The sequence below is a fragment of the Anastrepha ludens genome, chromosome 3 (assembly GCF_028408465.1).
Source record: "Anastrepha ludens isolate Willacy chromosome 3, idAnaLude1.1, whole genome shotgun sequence".
Classification (NCBI taxonomy): Eukaryota; Metazoa; Arthropoda; class Insecta; order Diptera; family Tephritidae; genus Anastrepha; species Anastrepha ludens.
In genome coordinates, this window is record NC_071499.1 from 90597188 (window position 1) to 90613930 (window position 16743).

Consider the following 16743-nt stretch of genomic DNA (forward strand, 5'->3'; position numbering starts at 1 on the left):
AACTGTGAGAGGGAACCATAGCCTACTTGCAAAAATGAAAACATTTATTCAAACAATCGTTTTTATTTAAATTCGTATCAAATAATGGTCCATACTATTCGGACTTAAAATTTTTTACCACCGTACTTTTTACACCAGATTTTACTATAAATCCCGTACTCAAACAACTAGTAAAAGAGAGTGCAGTTGAATGATCAAATAATGTCAGATCTTCCAATGTCAGAACTTACCAGAAAATGTGTCACACGATCAGTTGTAGTGCAATTTGATAAAAGAAGACTACATTTCGAATTTGCATATTAGAAAATAATAACAAACTTGAAAAAGCTTATATTTATTGATGAATAATTATCTGAGTTAATTAGTATCGCCTTGCACAGAATGCAAAAGTGTGGACAGCATCGAACCGTTACTCTGCTCTCAGTGAATTTCAAGGAATCAGCTGATTTACTGACGTAACAGGAGTTTTGACAAAAATGCTCAAATTAAAGCGAATTGAATGCAGAAGGTGGTATCTTCCGAAAATCGTTACATGGTTGGGAAAATTCAATGAATGGCTTGGTAATATGGTGGTTTGTAAGATTTAAACTAAACAAACTAATGGAAACGAGCTGTCGTAAATTCCTTTCCTTTTATTTGTTTATTGATGGGCTTGTCGTAAGAGTCGGCGAATTCGGAAGGCGTAATCTGTATTCTATCATTCTTGGTGGAACATAATGTTTTCAAATTGGAAATTGGCAACACTGGATGCTACCGCCAAAAGCTACAATTCTCAGGAGTTTGACTAGTAAGAAAAGTGAAAAGTTGAAAGTTAGAATAAACTTAAGAATAATAATATAATAATAAAAAATGGATTTTAACTCATTGCTGCAACAAGCACAGCGCTTAACGAATGAGACTCAGAACTCCGAGGAGTTACCGCGTGTTGAACGAACGATTTCGCAAGTTTTACAAGCAACGCAGGAACTACACTCACGTGTCACTCAAACCGGCGCCCAGGATATACAGGCGTAAGTAGTTTTAACACCAATTTAGTTTTGGATATCTGATAACTTTTCGAAAACTCAGGCACATTTTACTCGGATCAAAGGGTATTGATCTGCCAAAAATTTCGCAGAAGTTAGAGGCATTAAATGCACGCAAAACTTTTGAACCCCTCGATCCCATTGCCGATACTGATGTGCGTAGTTTTTTGAAAAACGAAAAAGAAAACGCTATATTGTCCATGATTGAAGAAGTAAATAGAAGTGTAAGTAATAAAAGCGAGATTTATATGAGTGCATTCATTGTTCACACTCATTTTGTATTGACAGACATTTGAGGCAGCAGAAAAACGTCGGTGGGAGTGTGTGCGTAATGAATGGCAGCAGGAGAAAGTGAATCTACTTAATTCTTTAGTCGGACCATCACAGAACTGGATCGACATTCAAAAATTACCGGAACAGACAGTTCTTAATGAAACTTTTGGATCGCGCTCATGTCTTAATCGAATTGTGCGTACTTTTGCCAGCAAAATTTACCATACGAACATTTACATGTTAATTCAATAACTTACAGGAAATGGCCTACGCGCGTGAGGTATACGAGTACAACACGAGCGTCATTAAAGGAGCATTTCGAGCTAATCTTGTGCAGAAATTCGCAAAGGTAGCAGAAAGTTTCGAAGATCAAAAAGTGAACGAAATTTGGGAAATAATGAAATATATGGTCAATATTGCACCAGTTTCTCGAAATCGCGATCCGATACAAAATCGTACTCAAGTAACACAGTTCATAGATCAAGCAAAAAAATACTTGGAGAATAGGTAAAATGAATGTTTTTGCTGATGTAGGTATAAAAGTTCATTTTGTGTTGTATTCACATCTTACAGATATAAATTATACATGTCAACAATCATTAGCAGTAATTTACGAGAAGCACAGCGTGGTGGCGTACCTAGCACTTTCAATTTAGTTTCTTCATTTGTGGGTTTGACTTTCAACCAAGCAAATTGCTTTGGTTTGCAAGATGCCAGCATAGATAACAAACCTCTCTGGCCAATGGTATATTATTGCTTGCGTTGTGGTGATGTACAATCAGCGCTGCGTTGTATGCAAATGGGCGGGTAAGCAAAATAATATCCACTTCTATCTTCATTCGGATAATATTTCATTCTATGTGCAGCGCGGGTCATGAGGATTTCATACAAGTACTCGAAGACAAAATAAACAAACCAGAACAAAAGATTAACTCCAAATTGGAGGGTCAATTAAAGCTACATTATTGCAACAAAATTAAAAATTCGACAGATCCGTATAAAAAGGCGGTAAGTGTATAATTAAAAATTAGAATGTAATAAGTGTCTACTATATCTATTCAGGTCTACTGTATAATTGCCGGATGCGATATAAATGAGCAACACTTGGTAGTTGCAAAAACGACTGATGACTTTCTTTGGATTCAACTCTCTTTACTGCGTGCCGAGTCCAATGACAACACCGAAGTGCTAACGTATTCTGGCCTGCAGACTATGATACTCGAAAAGTATGGAGAGAAGCATTTCAATGCCACTGAACAACGTCATCTTTACTTCCAAGTACTTGCATTGACGGGGCAATTTGAGGCAGCTATTGAGTTTCTGGCGCGCACTGAACAATATCGTACGCATGCCGTGCATATTGCTTTAGCTTTGAACGAGATGTTCCTCATTGGAGGACCACGTAATGTGCAAGAGCCATTGTGTAAGGAATATATAGCATTGATTTTCTTCCGATTACAATTTTCTTTTCTTTTTTAGTATCTGTGGACATTGAAGACCCAATGCCAATGCGGCGTTTGAATATCGCCCGTCTGGTAATGCTGTATGTAAAGAAATTCGAAATCACAGATCCCGCTGAAGCTCTGCAGTATTATTTCTTCCTACGAAATCTGAAAGATCCGGAGGGACGTAATTTGTTTTTGGTTTGTGTTAGTGATTTAGCCATCGAATGTCGCAATTATGATTTGATATTTGGTAAAATGCAACCAAACGGTATTATGTCCGGGTAAGTTACGTAATCAAATGTGAAACTTCAATCAACTTTTTATGCATATAGTTTTCTCACTAAATTTGTTTTTATTTTCATCGGCTCCAGTGGTCTCTTTGAGCAATTCGACTGTGTTGAGTTCGACACCCGAACTGCTGCCGGCATGGCTGCTGAAGAGCTGGTAAACAAAGGGATGTTCGAGGATGCTATCAAATTGTTCGACATTGCCTGCGTAAGTTACCAACTAATTTAGGGGGAATGTACAGTAGACAAAAAAAAACTTTGTCGCCAAAGAATTTTTCTTTGACATGCATTATCTCTGAAACCATTTAAAAGTTGCAAGCAAGAGTAACTAAAAGGCTATTTTCCTTTAATAAGTGGAAATAATTTATTTTGAAATTTCGCGGAAAAAAAACTTTCACGGTATATATTAATTAAAAAAAAAATACCAGTCTAACGGTTAGACGCGATAGAAGTGAAACCTTTCGTAAAACAAACTGAGAGAGAATGAGACGAAAGCAGCATTAGGAGCGGGATAATTATAGGTTCATTATAATATTGCTATAAAGTTCATATTTTATTTTCTTCATTTTATTGTTATTCATCCTCAATGTTTTCAATTTCAACAAATGATACGAGTGGCTTATGATAGCTAAAATATCATACAAATGCTTTGGTTTCGATGTTGTCAACATATCTTTGAAATACCGCGTCAATTGTTGTTTTTGATCATGTTGTCGATTCAGTTCGATTGTTACACATTTTTAAATTGTATGTTGTATTGAGAAAATCAATTAAAGGAACCGCTGTGCTCAATGCAAAATTTACGTTAAAATCGCCACTTAAAATCATTGGAACTTTATCGTAATCTTTTCTAAGTATCCGCGATACTTCTGGTGTATACTTTATTAAATTTTCGTGAATGAATGCCGTGATGCTATTTATTGATTTTTGAAGTGAAAACTTCTTTAGAATCGTTGGGAGTGATTTGAGACTCGATGAAACGAAAAAGCGACACCAAAAAGAAGAAGAAAAAAGATATACGTATATATATGTATGTATAGAAAATGCTTCATTACCAGGCACACAGAAGGATGGCATAATTCAGAATTCGTTTTAGAGGTATGGTTCCTTCGGCAAAGTTTCTTATTTTGATCCCTAGAATACGATTTTCATAGAGCAATGAGCGATTTTTAAATCGACCCGCCCTACTGTACATGCAATGCTGTGCCTATGAATGCGCGCTGGATTTCTTGAGAAATTTTACCGTATGTTTTGCTGTGGCCAGGCACATATGTACATACACACAACATATATCCGCATATATACATATATAAATTCACAAATTTAAATTTGCTTATGCCATCCTTCTGTGTGCCTGGTAATGAAGCATTTTCTATACATACATATATATACGTATATCTTTTTTCTTCTTTTTGGTGTCGCTTTTTCGTTTCATCGAGTCTCAAATCACTCCCAACGATTCTAAAGAAGTTTTCACTTCAATAATGCAATAATTAGTACTTTGTGTGGCCACCCAATTTGTAGTCTTCTTGTCATAGAATGTACCAAGTTTTTTATAATATCCCATATATCCTGAAGAGTGACCTTAAATAATTTTTACTATCTACGTGGCGCTCACATAACTGTGTACTATGTGGAATGAGAATGCATCAGTTCTTTTTCAACTTTATATAACAACTTGTATTTAATTAATACGACGTTATTTTGGGGCTTTTTCCTGCACAAGTCAATAATCACCACTAAAATTAACATTTGCAGCAGATGAAGCCAAATTCTAGATATTCCAATTTCTTCATTATTCCGTTGAAGGCAAGATTATCAACGCCTTTTGGGGGGCCATTGTATCCCACACCACCACTCCTCTGTGCTCTACCGTCTTATTGAGATATTTGTTGTTCAGCTATTAACCCTTCTTGCGTCACACAATTCGTTGATAAATAGGACTTGTTGCACGGTATATATGCCCTAAAATCAAGGGAATGTCAAAATTTCGCAGTTCGAGAATGTGCTATTTCCAACTTTTTAACTACAGTGAAAGTTTAGCGGTCCTTAATACAACGAGCAATTTTTCTTACTGAACATTTTTTTTTGGAATTTCCGCTACCACCTGGTCTTCCTGCTTCACGGGTTTTTTGTACAGTGCACTCGCGATAACTCGAACTAATTAAAACAGGCGCTGTTCGATTTATCGAATTTGTTCGACTTATCAATTGAGTGTGCTATGTTAAAAAAACAATCATCGATATCGATTTTTTTCAATTAAATTTATTTATTTATTTACATGTGGATATGAACATGAATATGTTTAAAATAATTAATTCGTTTCAATATTTTTCATCAAATATTTGGCAGTCTTTGTGTCAGTTACACAAAAAAAGTCAGCTTTAACAGAAAAGTTAGGCCGAAAAGAAAGTTGTAATGTGTGTTTGTCTTTTCTTGCCTGCAGCAATGTTGAATATGACTTTTTCACGCAGCAATTGAAGAGTGTTAACCTTTGCGGGGCTTACTTGTTCAGTTGTGGCCCACTGAATTACCTTATTGATAGAGCTAACTGCCTCCTCAGATGATATCCGCTCACATGTCTCAGTTGTGTTGTTAAACTCAGACTCAGAATCACTAGTTTCAATTATTACTTCTGTGTCGGTAAATTCGGCACCATCATTCCATTTGTTAACATCATAAAGCGTAAATTCGACCTGTAAATTATGTTTTTCATGTTATGTTCTTTCAAGATGAGTCCACTTATTGGGTAATTCTTTTTTCTTTGGGACAGAAACCATTTGTATAAAGCGGCTTTCATTTTAGGAAACTCAGAAGCTTTTAAAGTTCTCCTTTTCCCAGGACCCAAAAACGTGTTGTTTACTGCTTTTAAAATTGCCTTGTCTTTCTTTTTTATAAGACTTATGGTGGACTTGGCTACCCCATATTCCTTCGCTAGAGAAGTAACACTACATCCACGTTTAATTTTGTTAAGGACTTCAGCCCTCTCTTTTAATGTTAAACATTTCAACCTTTTACGATCCATTACTCACGTGCACTGTTACACTACAAATGACAAATTTAAAGCAATTTGGTCAATGCAAGATGTTGTTCCCAGAAAACTAACGGGATATTAACGTCGAAATATTCATATGGACAATACACTAGTATACATATAATTTATATACATATACTATTACATATGTATGTATGTACAAAATGTACATGTTTGAAAAGAATGTGTGTACAAATAAATTTGTTTTTTTGTTCGAGTTATAGCGCTTTAATATTGTTCGAGTTACAAACTAGTCAATAGGGGAAAACATGTGTTTGAGTTAGCACGTCGTTCGACTTAGCGGCTATTCGAGTTACCGCGAGTGCACTGTACTTAGTAATAATATTCTGCAACTTTGTGTCTAGTTTTTTTTTTAACAATTTCAACTATTTCGCGAGTGCTCTCTCGCTCTCTATTTTTGAGGGTGTTTTATTTGATAAGAATGTGATAAGAAAATTAAATAGCCTTTTAATCACATTTTGTTGTAGCTTTAAAGTTTAAAAAGTTTTAGAGCTAATGCACGCCAAAGAAAAATCCCTTTGGTATATAAGTTCGTAATTCGTCAACTCCACGAAAAAATTGGCAAAATTTTTAAGCGCTATTTTAAATAACAAATGTATCTATAGTATATTCCCTGTTTTATTTCCTTGGATATCACTTTCTAGATGCAAAACCAGTCCCTACGCTACCTTGCTATTCTTCTTTCTCAAGTCGTACATCAAAGTTCGAAAAAAGACTCCCTGCGGGAACGTTTGACAATTATGGCTGCCGATTTCAGAGAACGCATGCGCGGTAAAGCCAACTATACGGAACATTTAAATTTGTATTTATCACATACGTACTCATATATTTTTCCTTGAAGGTAATCGCATTGAGTGCGAAGCGCAAGTCATATCCACCTTTAATTTACTATGTGAACTAGTTTCATTTTTCGATTATTATCACGAGCAGAAGCATCAATTGGCATTGGAGGTGCTCGCCAACACCAAGCTCGTGCCGTTGTCAATGAGCGAACTGGAAGAATGCTTAAACAACTTCAAACGTTTAGGTGGTGAAATTTGCAAAGTGTATCCAGATATATTGTTGGCAGCAATGGATATACTATACGCTCAGTATAAAAGCGTTAAAGGACGTGACACAGGCATTGTTGATACGGGGCGTGATCGTGTAAGTAGTTAGTAGTAATACAGTTGACAACTTGATAACGCTTCGTATGCTTGTTTTATACAGCAACTACAGCATCTGCGAGAGAAGGCGAAAGCTATTACCAATATGGCTGCCACAGTACCTTATCGCATGCCTGGTGACACAAACAAAAGGCTGGTCCAAACGGAAATTTTAATGCACTAAATTTACAAAGTACGCTGTATGTGTTCAAACTAAATGTAATTTATGTAAAATAAGGAATAAAAATTAACTAGGTTTTGATTTATATATTTAAATGCAACGCTGTGAAATTTCTTTTATTTGTTTACTAAATATGCATATCTACACGTAAATGCAATTACGTGAGCATTAGAAAGCGTATCCAAAACCGTTAATACAATAAATACCACAATTATGTATTGCATGTATGTATAGAGTACACATTAGATATATGTATATAATATTAAAGGAATTTCTCAGATAGCAGTTTATGTTGAGTAACTTTGAGGATCACACTTCAGTTCCGTGTGTGTCCTCTTCTTTTAGCATTTAACAAAGCAATAAATGCTGTTTTCATAACTTTGTCAAAAAGTTGTGCGCTGAATCTGGCGACTTAATTACTAATTTTTGATATTTTCCCTCGCGTATTGTAGTAGTAGGAATGCATACAATTATAAGTAAATAATGTATATGGACTTGTATAGCAGCCTTGTAGCTTTAACCCATGTACTGGTATGAGGCGCATACAGGCTCCTGATGTCGAACGTGAGGCGATGACTGCTGCATGGCCAGACGCTGCAAGTGACAAGAGCGACATAGTAAGCGTCCGTCTAATGGATAACAGCGTTTGTCTGGCTCATCTGTAAGTTGCATACCACACTCTTCACAGATGTAACAATCCACATGGAAATCTTTGTCCATTGAGACTACACGAACAGTTTCATCAGTACCTTCCACAGGAGTTATGCCTAATAAAATATTGTTAACGTTTACATAAGAGAAACGAAAATATTTATACGTTACCTTTGCCACAGCTGGCGCATTTCGGTGCAAACATGCGATGATAATCATTTACGCAATAAATTTTATGATCCACATCCACCGTGAACGGTACGCCGTCTAAACATTCGTTACAGATGCAACAGCGGAAACAACCAGGGTGATACGATTTGCCCATAGCTTGAAGAATCTACCGATAAAACAAAGTAAATTAAAAATCAATTTCAATGATGGTGATATACAACAAAAACATACCATCTCCATTATTAAATGCCCGCAGATTGCACACTTTTCTGCTGTTTGTTGGAAACCCGAATACTGGTAAAAATTACGTATTATAAAAAATTAAAATTGTTTGGAAATTTGGTTATTTTTTTACCATGTAATCCTCTTCGCAATAAACGCGCCCATGAACGTTATAAAACGCCTTGCCACGCAACGCACGTCCACATGAGCAACAAATAAAGCAATTCGTGTGATATAAATTCCCCATAGCCTGACATGCCTGTCCAGCACCTTTAACCTTATCGCCACATGTATGACAAATACCTAAACCCATAAAAATTGGTATACTGAAAACATAAACAATGAATACCATAATACCAAAATATTCGCCCTGCTCTTCACTTTGCTCGATTTCTTCCTCCAATTGGCGAGTGAGCTCTTCGATTTTGCGCTGCGCTTCAGTGGGACCAGTGGGACGTGGTGGAGTCACGCTATAGGGTAGTAAATTCTTTGAGAGACCTGAAGTAAATAATATGCATCATTATAGTAGCAAGAAAATATGTTGAACTCAATATCTTACCAGTACTATTTTGTGAGGGTGTTGGCGATATGGATGATGCTGCCCCTCCACCTGAAGACATTGGTCGTTGCGGTATTGCCAACGGCGATTGTGTGAATTTACGTTCGCTCATTGGCGAAATTTTACGAGCACCAGCTAATGAAGTGAGCTTTTCTGACTCAACAGTACCACTGTTGCCTACATAGACTGGAGACTCATTGCACATTTTCCGCAATCCGCTATTGCTCGAAGCGAACGCCGTCGTATTTGAACGTAGTGATGACGCGCCTCCTGTTGGACTCCTGGCTGGCTGGCGATGCAAATTGGCCGTCATGCAAACATAGTCAGAACTGTTGATTTCTTCAATGTAATTTGGATTAACCGATACATTGATGATAGGATGATGGTTGGGAATGTGATGCTACAGTGTTTGTGCAATTAAATTAGTTATGGAAAATACTTCAGAAATTTACATTTACTCACTGCGTTTTTAATTGGTGTGTGTTGGAGCAATTTGTAATCGTTACTGCTTGTTGTACTGGATGCCAAAGATTTTGCGGGGGAAATTTGAACGTTGTTAGTATAACTGGGCAAAGAGAGGTTGCGATAACGCTGGCTTGGCAATGATAAATCGCTTCCACCACCAGTAGCAGCTGCAGTGCTATTGGAAGCCACTGTTTTCAATGAAGAATTTGATGTGCTACGTCGATGCATCGGTGAGGCCAATACCGTGGACATATCTAGACCAGAGTTCTCGCGTATATGATGTGGTGCTAGTGCGATTGCTCCACCGCTGCTAACACCACTCAATTGTGGTGATATCTCCACATGTTGATATATTGTAGCAGTCGCCGGTGAAGCCTGGGGTTGTGCACGTTGTCCAGAATGTGGTATATTTTCATATATAGGCGTACTATCAGTGTGATGATCTGGCACTGGTGTGTGCGCAAAACGACCACTACTGGTACTAGCATGCATCACCATATATTGGCCTCGCGAAGGATTCGCACTCGGACTTTGGGGCTGTGCACGCTTGTGTGCCGAATCAAAATATGTTCCCGATGAGATCCCGCCACCACAAAATTCTAGATTCTCATAAACAGGTGACTGTTGAGATGAAATTTTTGGTTCATACATCAGATTGCGACCAGCATAATGTGGGTTATTTCCTACACCCGCAGCACCCCCATTTGGTGTAGGTTGTAACGGTGGAATAGTGTTTGTGTTTGCATCAGCGGCCAATTGTTCAATCGCACGGGGTGTGGCATATTTAGAAGATGCAATTATATTTGTACGCTCATACAACTTGTATTCCTCCGCAGAGTGTTGCTGTTGGTTCGATGTATTACCAACATGCTGCCGAATGTAATTTGCAACAACGGGATAATTGGGAGAGCTTAGCCCAATTTTATCCTCCCCTATTTGCAGGCGTTGCATTACTTCGCTAAGGTTTTCATTGTGGCGTTGACTAGCCATCGATTAAACTTCGCAATTCGATTAGTACGGTTTGAACTGAGGTACTTGATTACATCGATAGCGCAAGTAGTTGAATGAATATACTTTACGCATTAGCTTTTGACTGATTTGGAATGCACTATGATGCGTTTGATTTAATGATGACCGAATCTACAAAGGAATTTCCGGAATTTTCAGGAGACAATAATGAAGAAGAAAGAAAAAATGAGATTCCTCCTTGGAGTTGCCACTATAGGCGCAAAATAGGCTACCCACAATTTGAAGCAATGAAAGGTAAGAAAAGAAATACCGGCAAAAAGGCGAATCTATAGACGGTGCTATCAGAGGAACGGCTGATGTATTCGCCTTGGTACGAAAATGTCAAAATTATGTGTTTTGTTTATATATTTCGTTGTATACCTTTTTATTGTTAATTAAAATTTCTGATTTGGAGTTTAATTCATTACAAATAAGATAAACAGTACAATATATCGAGTGTAATATATTGTAAATAGTAATAATAAACTTAAAATTTTGTTGAATAAAGTTTTATTAGAAATCAAAAAAATGAGAATAAGTGTTTGTCCGTCATTATTGGCAATTAAGGCATATGTGAATGCACTTTAAAGTAATCCATAAAATTAATCTACCCCTTCACGTATGGCAGATTACCTGTAAATTTGACAATCAGCGTTCAATACTGTTGAGAAAGATTTTTCTTAATAGAAATTGGTTTGGAGGGATATTTTATTGTTTTTGGTTTGTTTAATTATTATTAAAGATATGAAGAAAAGGTAAAAGAAGCAATAGTTAATTTAATTCCGCAATTTTTCTGCTAGTAATAGACAGTTGGAGAAAATCCTTGATCGACGTCTACTGAGGTTGCAAAAAATTATGTCAGCAATACGCATGCCAAATTCGATATTACATTTTATAATAAGCGTCTATGAACACACGTTTTTGTCTGTAATATAGATGCATAATTAATAATATCGAACAACAAATTTATTAGAATTATGCTTTCAAAACCCTTTTCCTTGCCACCGATTTTATTTAGTTTTACTTTTACGTTTCTCCTTACATTTGTAATAATAATTGTTGAAACCTCAGAAAACACAGAGTTGTACAGCAAAATATATTTGTATGATCTGAGATTATTGGGAGTTAATCTCGAAAACGTGAATAATGTAATTGTATGTGAAGGGTTATTATTAAGGGTTTGCCGCCGTAGTACTGCAGACAATTCCGGAAGAGAATCAGAGTAACTATAACAGTCTAATGTCAGCAAAGAAGGGGCGGAAAACGTTCCAGATGGAGCTGACGAATCGATATCAGAAGACAAATGAGAGCTTGCAGGAATATGTAAAGAGATCGAGCATTTATTGCGTTTGGCAAATGCGCCCTGAAAGCTTCCGGCTAGCGGTTTGATGACCTTGTTGCGGTTTTAGATCTTAGTGGCAAATATGGTTGAATGTGCCGAGAAGGAGAGCAAACTGTAGAAGGAGGCATCCAAAATTTTTCGGTTATTGGTATATCATCGACTTTTACCTTTAACTGCAGTTTAACCTCTTTTGTGGAGGAGGTAAAGAAGGTCGCCGTAGATTTAGTGGGAGAAAGCTGGAGATTGCTCGCAGTAAAAAAGCGAGAAAGGTTCGCGAAATAAACGTTACTTTCGAACACAGGTCATCGATGACATTGTTGGATACTATTATCGACCAATCGTTAGCGTAGGAGGGGGAGCTTGGAGATATATAAGTTGGAAAGCTGCATCACAGCTTACTATATCCTTCTCTGTATTGGGCTGTGGGTTCGAGAGGATTACAGACAATTTCCGACTACACAGATAGTTCGCGGATCACATCTTCAGACCCGGCGAGAAGGTCGGCTGTTGGATATCATCTAAACACTTTCGACAGATCAAACGGCACTAGAACAATCCGCCTACATGTGCTCACACTGACCAACGTAAACGTACGCCCGTATCAGCTGACACGATGAAACTAATGAGAGCCCCATGTAAACGAATTCTCACCACCGTTCCGCTCCGTAGTATCGTACTGCATAAATGTTATCGAAAACGTATCGTTACTTCACAAACAAGTAATTCCCTTCCTTTTGTTTGTTTATTGATGGAACTAATAAAAACGAAGTACCACGTGTTGCATTGTGAAAACGCCAATTAATAGAAAGCCTCCAAATGCAATTTGTTTGCGTTTTTATGCAGAAGACGCCGTGGCAAGAAAATTTATATTATATTTTTATAATTCGTGCGTTCACAATTTAACACGCGATACTGGATTTTCACAATCATGCAAATTTTCCAACTGACTACAGACTTCTGAAAATTGTAAAAATTAAAGTAACTGTGTCTGGGAAATCACCACCATTAGTTTTCAATTCGCCTTGCTGTCACCCTGTACTAATTCGCCTTAGTTTCTGTGTTTATTGTGGGTACAAAAAAACAGCCCTGGGGAAATTTATCCATCTGTTCATCGGATCGCAACAAAAAATGAGAAAATCTGCCAGTCGTCGTAAAAATTTTGTACGTAATTGATCAGTTTCATTTTTTCTGAAAACTTCAAAGAACACGATTGTTTTCAAAACATACCATTGTCACATATTTAGTGAAACTTTATAGTTAAATAGTCGAAATCTGTGGACAATAAATACAAAGCATTGTTCAAAATGGATTTTGGAACTTTGTTGCATGTGGCGAAAAAGAATAGTGAAAATTCTAAAACTGAGGTAAGAGAAAGAACAGCACAGCTGTTTATTGGCTTAAATTCCAATTATAATTAATGTGTAACTTAACTAACAAATGGCTGGAGCCTGTACATAAGGTCGAAAACCCTAAAAAACGCCTTCATATGCTAAAACCACACATCAGTTTTTTTAATTTGTATGATCGGTTTATCTAATTTTTCCTAAATGTTGAAGCATTCAATTTAAGTAATAATTAAAATATTGTAATATGTCTGCATTCCAGGGTAAATTTTACACTACTAAATTTGCTCCTCCAAAAAAAGAGTCAAAGGAAAAAAAACTATCTGCAAACATACAAAAATTTCTCCAAAAACGTGAGCAGCAGGAACGAGAACGTGAAAAGGAGAAGCAACAAAAATTGGCGAATTTGCTTGCAATGCGCGATGAAAAGTCCAAAAATAAAATTAAGAAAATGCTTAAAGTTACAAAATCTGCCAATAAATCTGTATTAGATGATGCAGTCAACAACGACCACACAGCTGTTACGATGACAGGTCCGGATCAACCCGATCAGGACGATTACGGTTATGTTTCGACTGAGGCAAACGCTTTTTATGCCAAATACATTGAAAAAGTATGTACTTTATCAACAATTTATAATATATGTATATATATGTTTATTTTATATTTTGTTATTGTAGGTAAAAGATGTTAAAGAAGACAAAGGGTTTGCACCAAGTAGACCTCAATCTCTCAAAGATCTTTCAGGAACAAAGGAGCGCGTGAAAGCTGCCATTACGCGTGAAATTGAAGAAAAGAGGGGTCACAAAGGACAACGAATATCTACTAGCAGCACTAGTTTAAATAGCAGTAGTAAAGAGCCAAGCATAGTACGCTCAAGTTCATCCAAACCACTTTATGACCCCGAAAACGAACGACGTGAAGAAGAGCGGAAGAAACGTGAGGAGGAACAACAACGTAAAAAAAATCGGAAACCACCACCACCTCCGATGGACTTTCAAGCTTTACTTAAGTTAGCTGAGGTAAAACAACATGAACCTGTTGAGGTATTGCCAGTTGTGAAGAAAAAAGAACCGGAGCGTTTGTTGACTCTAAAGGAGAAAAAAGAACTAGAAGAGCGACAACGTGCAAAGGAAGCGCGCGAACGCAGAAACCGTGAACGGGAAAAAGAGCGTACCACTGGTTCAAGCAACACAAAGGAACGACGAGATAATGGCAACAGTGGATCAACATCCACTGTACCGGCGCGTATGGAACCGAATGGTCGTATACCTAAGTTAAGTCAAACAACCAAATCAAATTCAGCAAATACCGCACAATTACCAAGTACCAAATCTGTCATTACATCCGCTAAAAGTTCGACTGCCATTAGCGGGCCAAATTGTATGAAGAAGTCATCTTCTTCGGCTTTAACTTCATCATCGTCACAAAAAGAAGCCGGGAATTCGCGTGAGAGATGCTCATCATCATTAGCTGTGCCACCCGCATCAACAAATGCCAAACAATCGTCTTCCGTTACAAATAAATCAGTGGCATCTTCCTCAATAAATTCAAAATCGGCATCATCGTCCAGTGCCTTAGTCAGCAGCAGCAGCGCTAAAAATTCTCATGGTAGTTCCTCAAGTAAAAATCCGTATACCGGCGCACCTCGCGAATTTCCACCACGTGATATAAAATCGGGGAAACCGCGACAGTTTCCTACATCTGATGTGCAAAAGACAAGGCAGTTTCCCCCGCCAGATGTGCAAAGGACACGACAGTTTCCGCCACTAGATGTGCAGCGAAGTCGTGTGAAAGATACCAAGAAGCCTCAATCAAATAAAAGTAATTCGAATTCAGAATGAAATTTCTCATATAAATACAAATGATGTTTTCTTAATTCTCTCAATAGGACTGCGTATAGAGGATGATGATTCTGAATACGATTCGGAAATGGACGATTTCATTGACGATGGGGACGAAGAAGAAGATTACTCATCACACATACGGGCTATCTTTGGCTATGATAAAAAAAAGTAAATAGTTTTCTGTTACTAATTGTATTGAGATTTTTTCAATTTATTGATTTATGGTTATGTTTTATAGGTATCATGATATGGATGACGAAGATGATGCCGCAATGGAATCAAATTTTGCTCAAGTACAACGCGAGGAGTATATTAGTAAGAAGATTGGCATACAAGAGGACTTGGAAGACATGAAATTGGAGGCAATAGAAAAGCGGCGTAAAATGTTGGCCAAAAAACGAAAAGTCTAATTAAATGCTTGTGAATGCTGGAGTACACATTTGTTAATATTTACGTGAATTTGATTTAAATTACTTTTGATTGGTTGTTTTAAACTTTATGACAGCCTACTAACTTTGTTACACATTTTATTTGTTTTCTGTGCGAATCGCATTGATTTTGCTTAGCATATTTAAGCCGCAATATTTTTATATCTACCTATTGTACATAAATATACATATGTAAGTTATCCAAAAAAAGTGTATTTGAAAAGTATGCAGTACATACATATATACATAATGGAAAGTGAGAAAATAAAAGTACTCGAAAATGACGAATCTAGTTTTAATAGATGAAATACCAAATGACCCCATTATTTAATTTGTTTTACCATTTCCAGGCTTCCGAAAGACTCCGAATTGTGGACTAGTAATTTTAAACAAAAATTCGTAGCAGCGATATTAGTAGCTCAGAGTACTAGTAAAGAAAAATGTTAAGTGCTCTCTGTAGTTGGAATAGTAGCAGAAAACTTGGGATCGACCGGAGCGCTATTTGTGAAGTTATTCATGTGTACTCTAGCTACCGCTACTACTCTCATAGCTGCTACTTGAGCAGTGTTTGTTTTTGTTTTGTTATATGCATTTTGTATGCGGTTTTGCGGTGTTACACTGAAAATATAACTGACAAATTAGGTATGTCCGTATACTGGAGGTTGTTGGTATGGTTGAATACAATTTAAAATTATATTTTTTTATAGTTCCTGAACTCTCCAACTTTTTATATTGAAAAAACAAAAAAAAAAAGAGATTGTCTGTAAAGTCGGTTTACTGACAATAGTTTAACGTGACAACGTCATAAGAAAATACTCATGTAATGGTTGCAATTTTCAAAACAAAATTTTAATTTTATTTGTTTGATAGATATTTTGTATGGATATAGAGAAAGAGGTAAATGGAATCGCAATGGAATATGACGAAACATTTATCAAATTCAGGAAAGATATCGCACCCTAAATACAAAAGGGTCTCAACTCAAAATTTTCCACACTCGAGCTTGACTTGTTTACAGTAGCACAGAAAACAAACTATGTGACATATCACGCTGAAATTTGCCATGTAAGCTTATAACAGTCCTACCAAAAAACAAAAAATTTAGTTTTGCCATATGTCATCCGCGGACCGTTTTATTGATAACGTCTCGTTCATATTTGAGCAGAAGTACATTTTGGGTTGTGACCCTTTTGTATTTAGGGTGCGATATGTTCAATTTCGATTGTGCATCAGACGTTAATAAATCAACAACACTAAGAGGCAACATCATCGATTTGACTTTTTCAAGACACATTA

General features: G+C 36.8%; 3 protein-coding genes across 3 annotated transcripts; 2 read left to right on the plus strand and 1 right to left on the minus strand.

Annotated features, from left to right (window-relative positions):
• Positions 1–747: 747 nt before the first annotated feature.
• On the plus strand, positions 748–7506 carry LOC128858459 (nuclear pore complex protein Nup93-1-like). The gene is made up of 12 exons (XM_054094757.1): positions 748–1010; positions 1069–1249; positions 1314–1493; positions 1558–1805; positions 1872–2105; positions 2165–2306; positions 2361–2721; positions 2778–3024; positions 3115–3238; positions 6730–6856; positions 6927–7231; positions 7295–7506. The coding sequence occupies exons 1-12, from the start codon at positions 850–852 to the stop codon at positions 7412–7414; spliced, it is 2430 nt and encodes an 809-aa protein (XP_053950732.1). The 5' UTR covers positions 748–849; the 3' UTR covers positions 7415–7506.
• Positions 7507–7790: 284 nt separating this feature from the next.
• LOC128858460 (LIM domain-containing protein jub) lies at positions 7791–10743 on the minus strand. The gene is made up of 7 exons (XM_054094759.1): positions 9477–10743; positions 9015–9414; positions 8813–8953; positions 8589–8758; positions 8465–8527; positions 8234–8399; positions 7791–8178 (listed from the first exon to the last, which is right to left on the minus strand). The coding sequence occupies exons 1-7, from the start codon at positions 10467–10469 to the stop codon at positions 7928–7930; spliced, it is 2184 nt and encodes a 727-aa protein (XP_053950734.1). The 5' UTR covers positions 10470–10743; the 3' UTR covers positions 7791–7927.
• A 2191-nt stretch (positions 10744–12934) lies between these two features.
• LOC128858461 (protein SPT2 homolog) lies at positions 12935–15731 on the plus strand. The gene is made up of 5 exons (XM_054094760.1): positions 12935–13193; positions 13435–13785; positions 13853–14996; positions 15064–15187; positions 15258–15731. Exons 1-5 carry the CDS (start codon positions 13134–13136, stop codon positions 15427–15429), a joined length of 1851 nt encoding a protein of 616 aa, XP_053950735.1. The 5' UTR covers positions 12935–13133; the 3' UTR covers positions 15430–15731.
• Positions 15732–16743: the final 1012 nt, after the last annotated feature.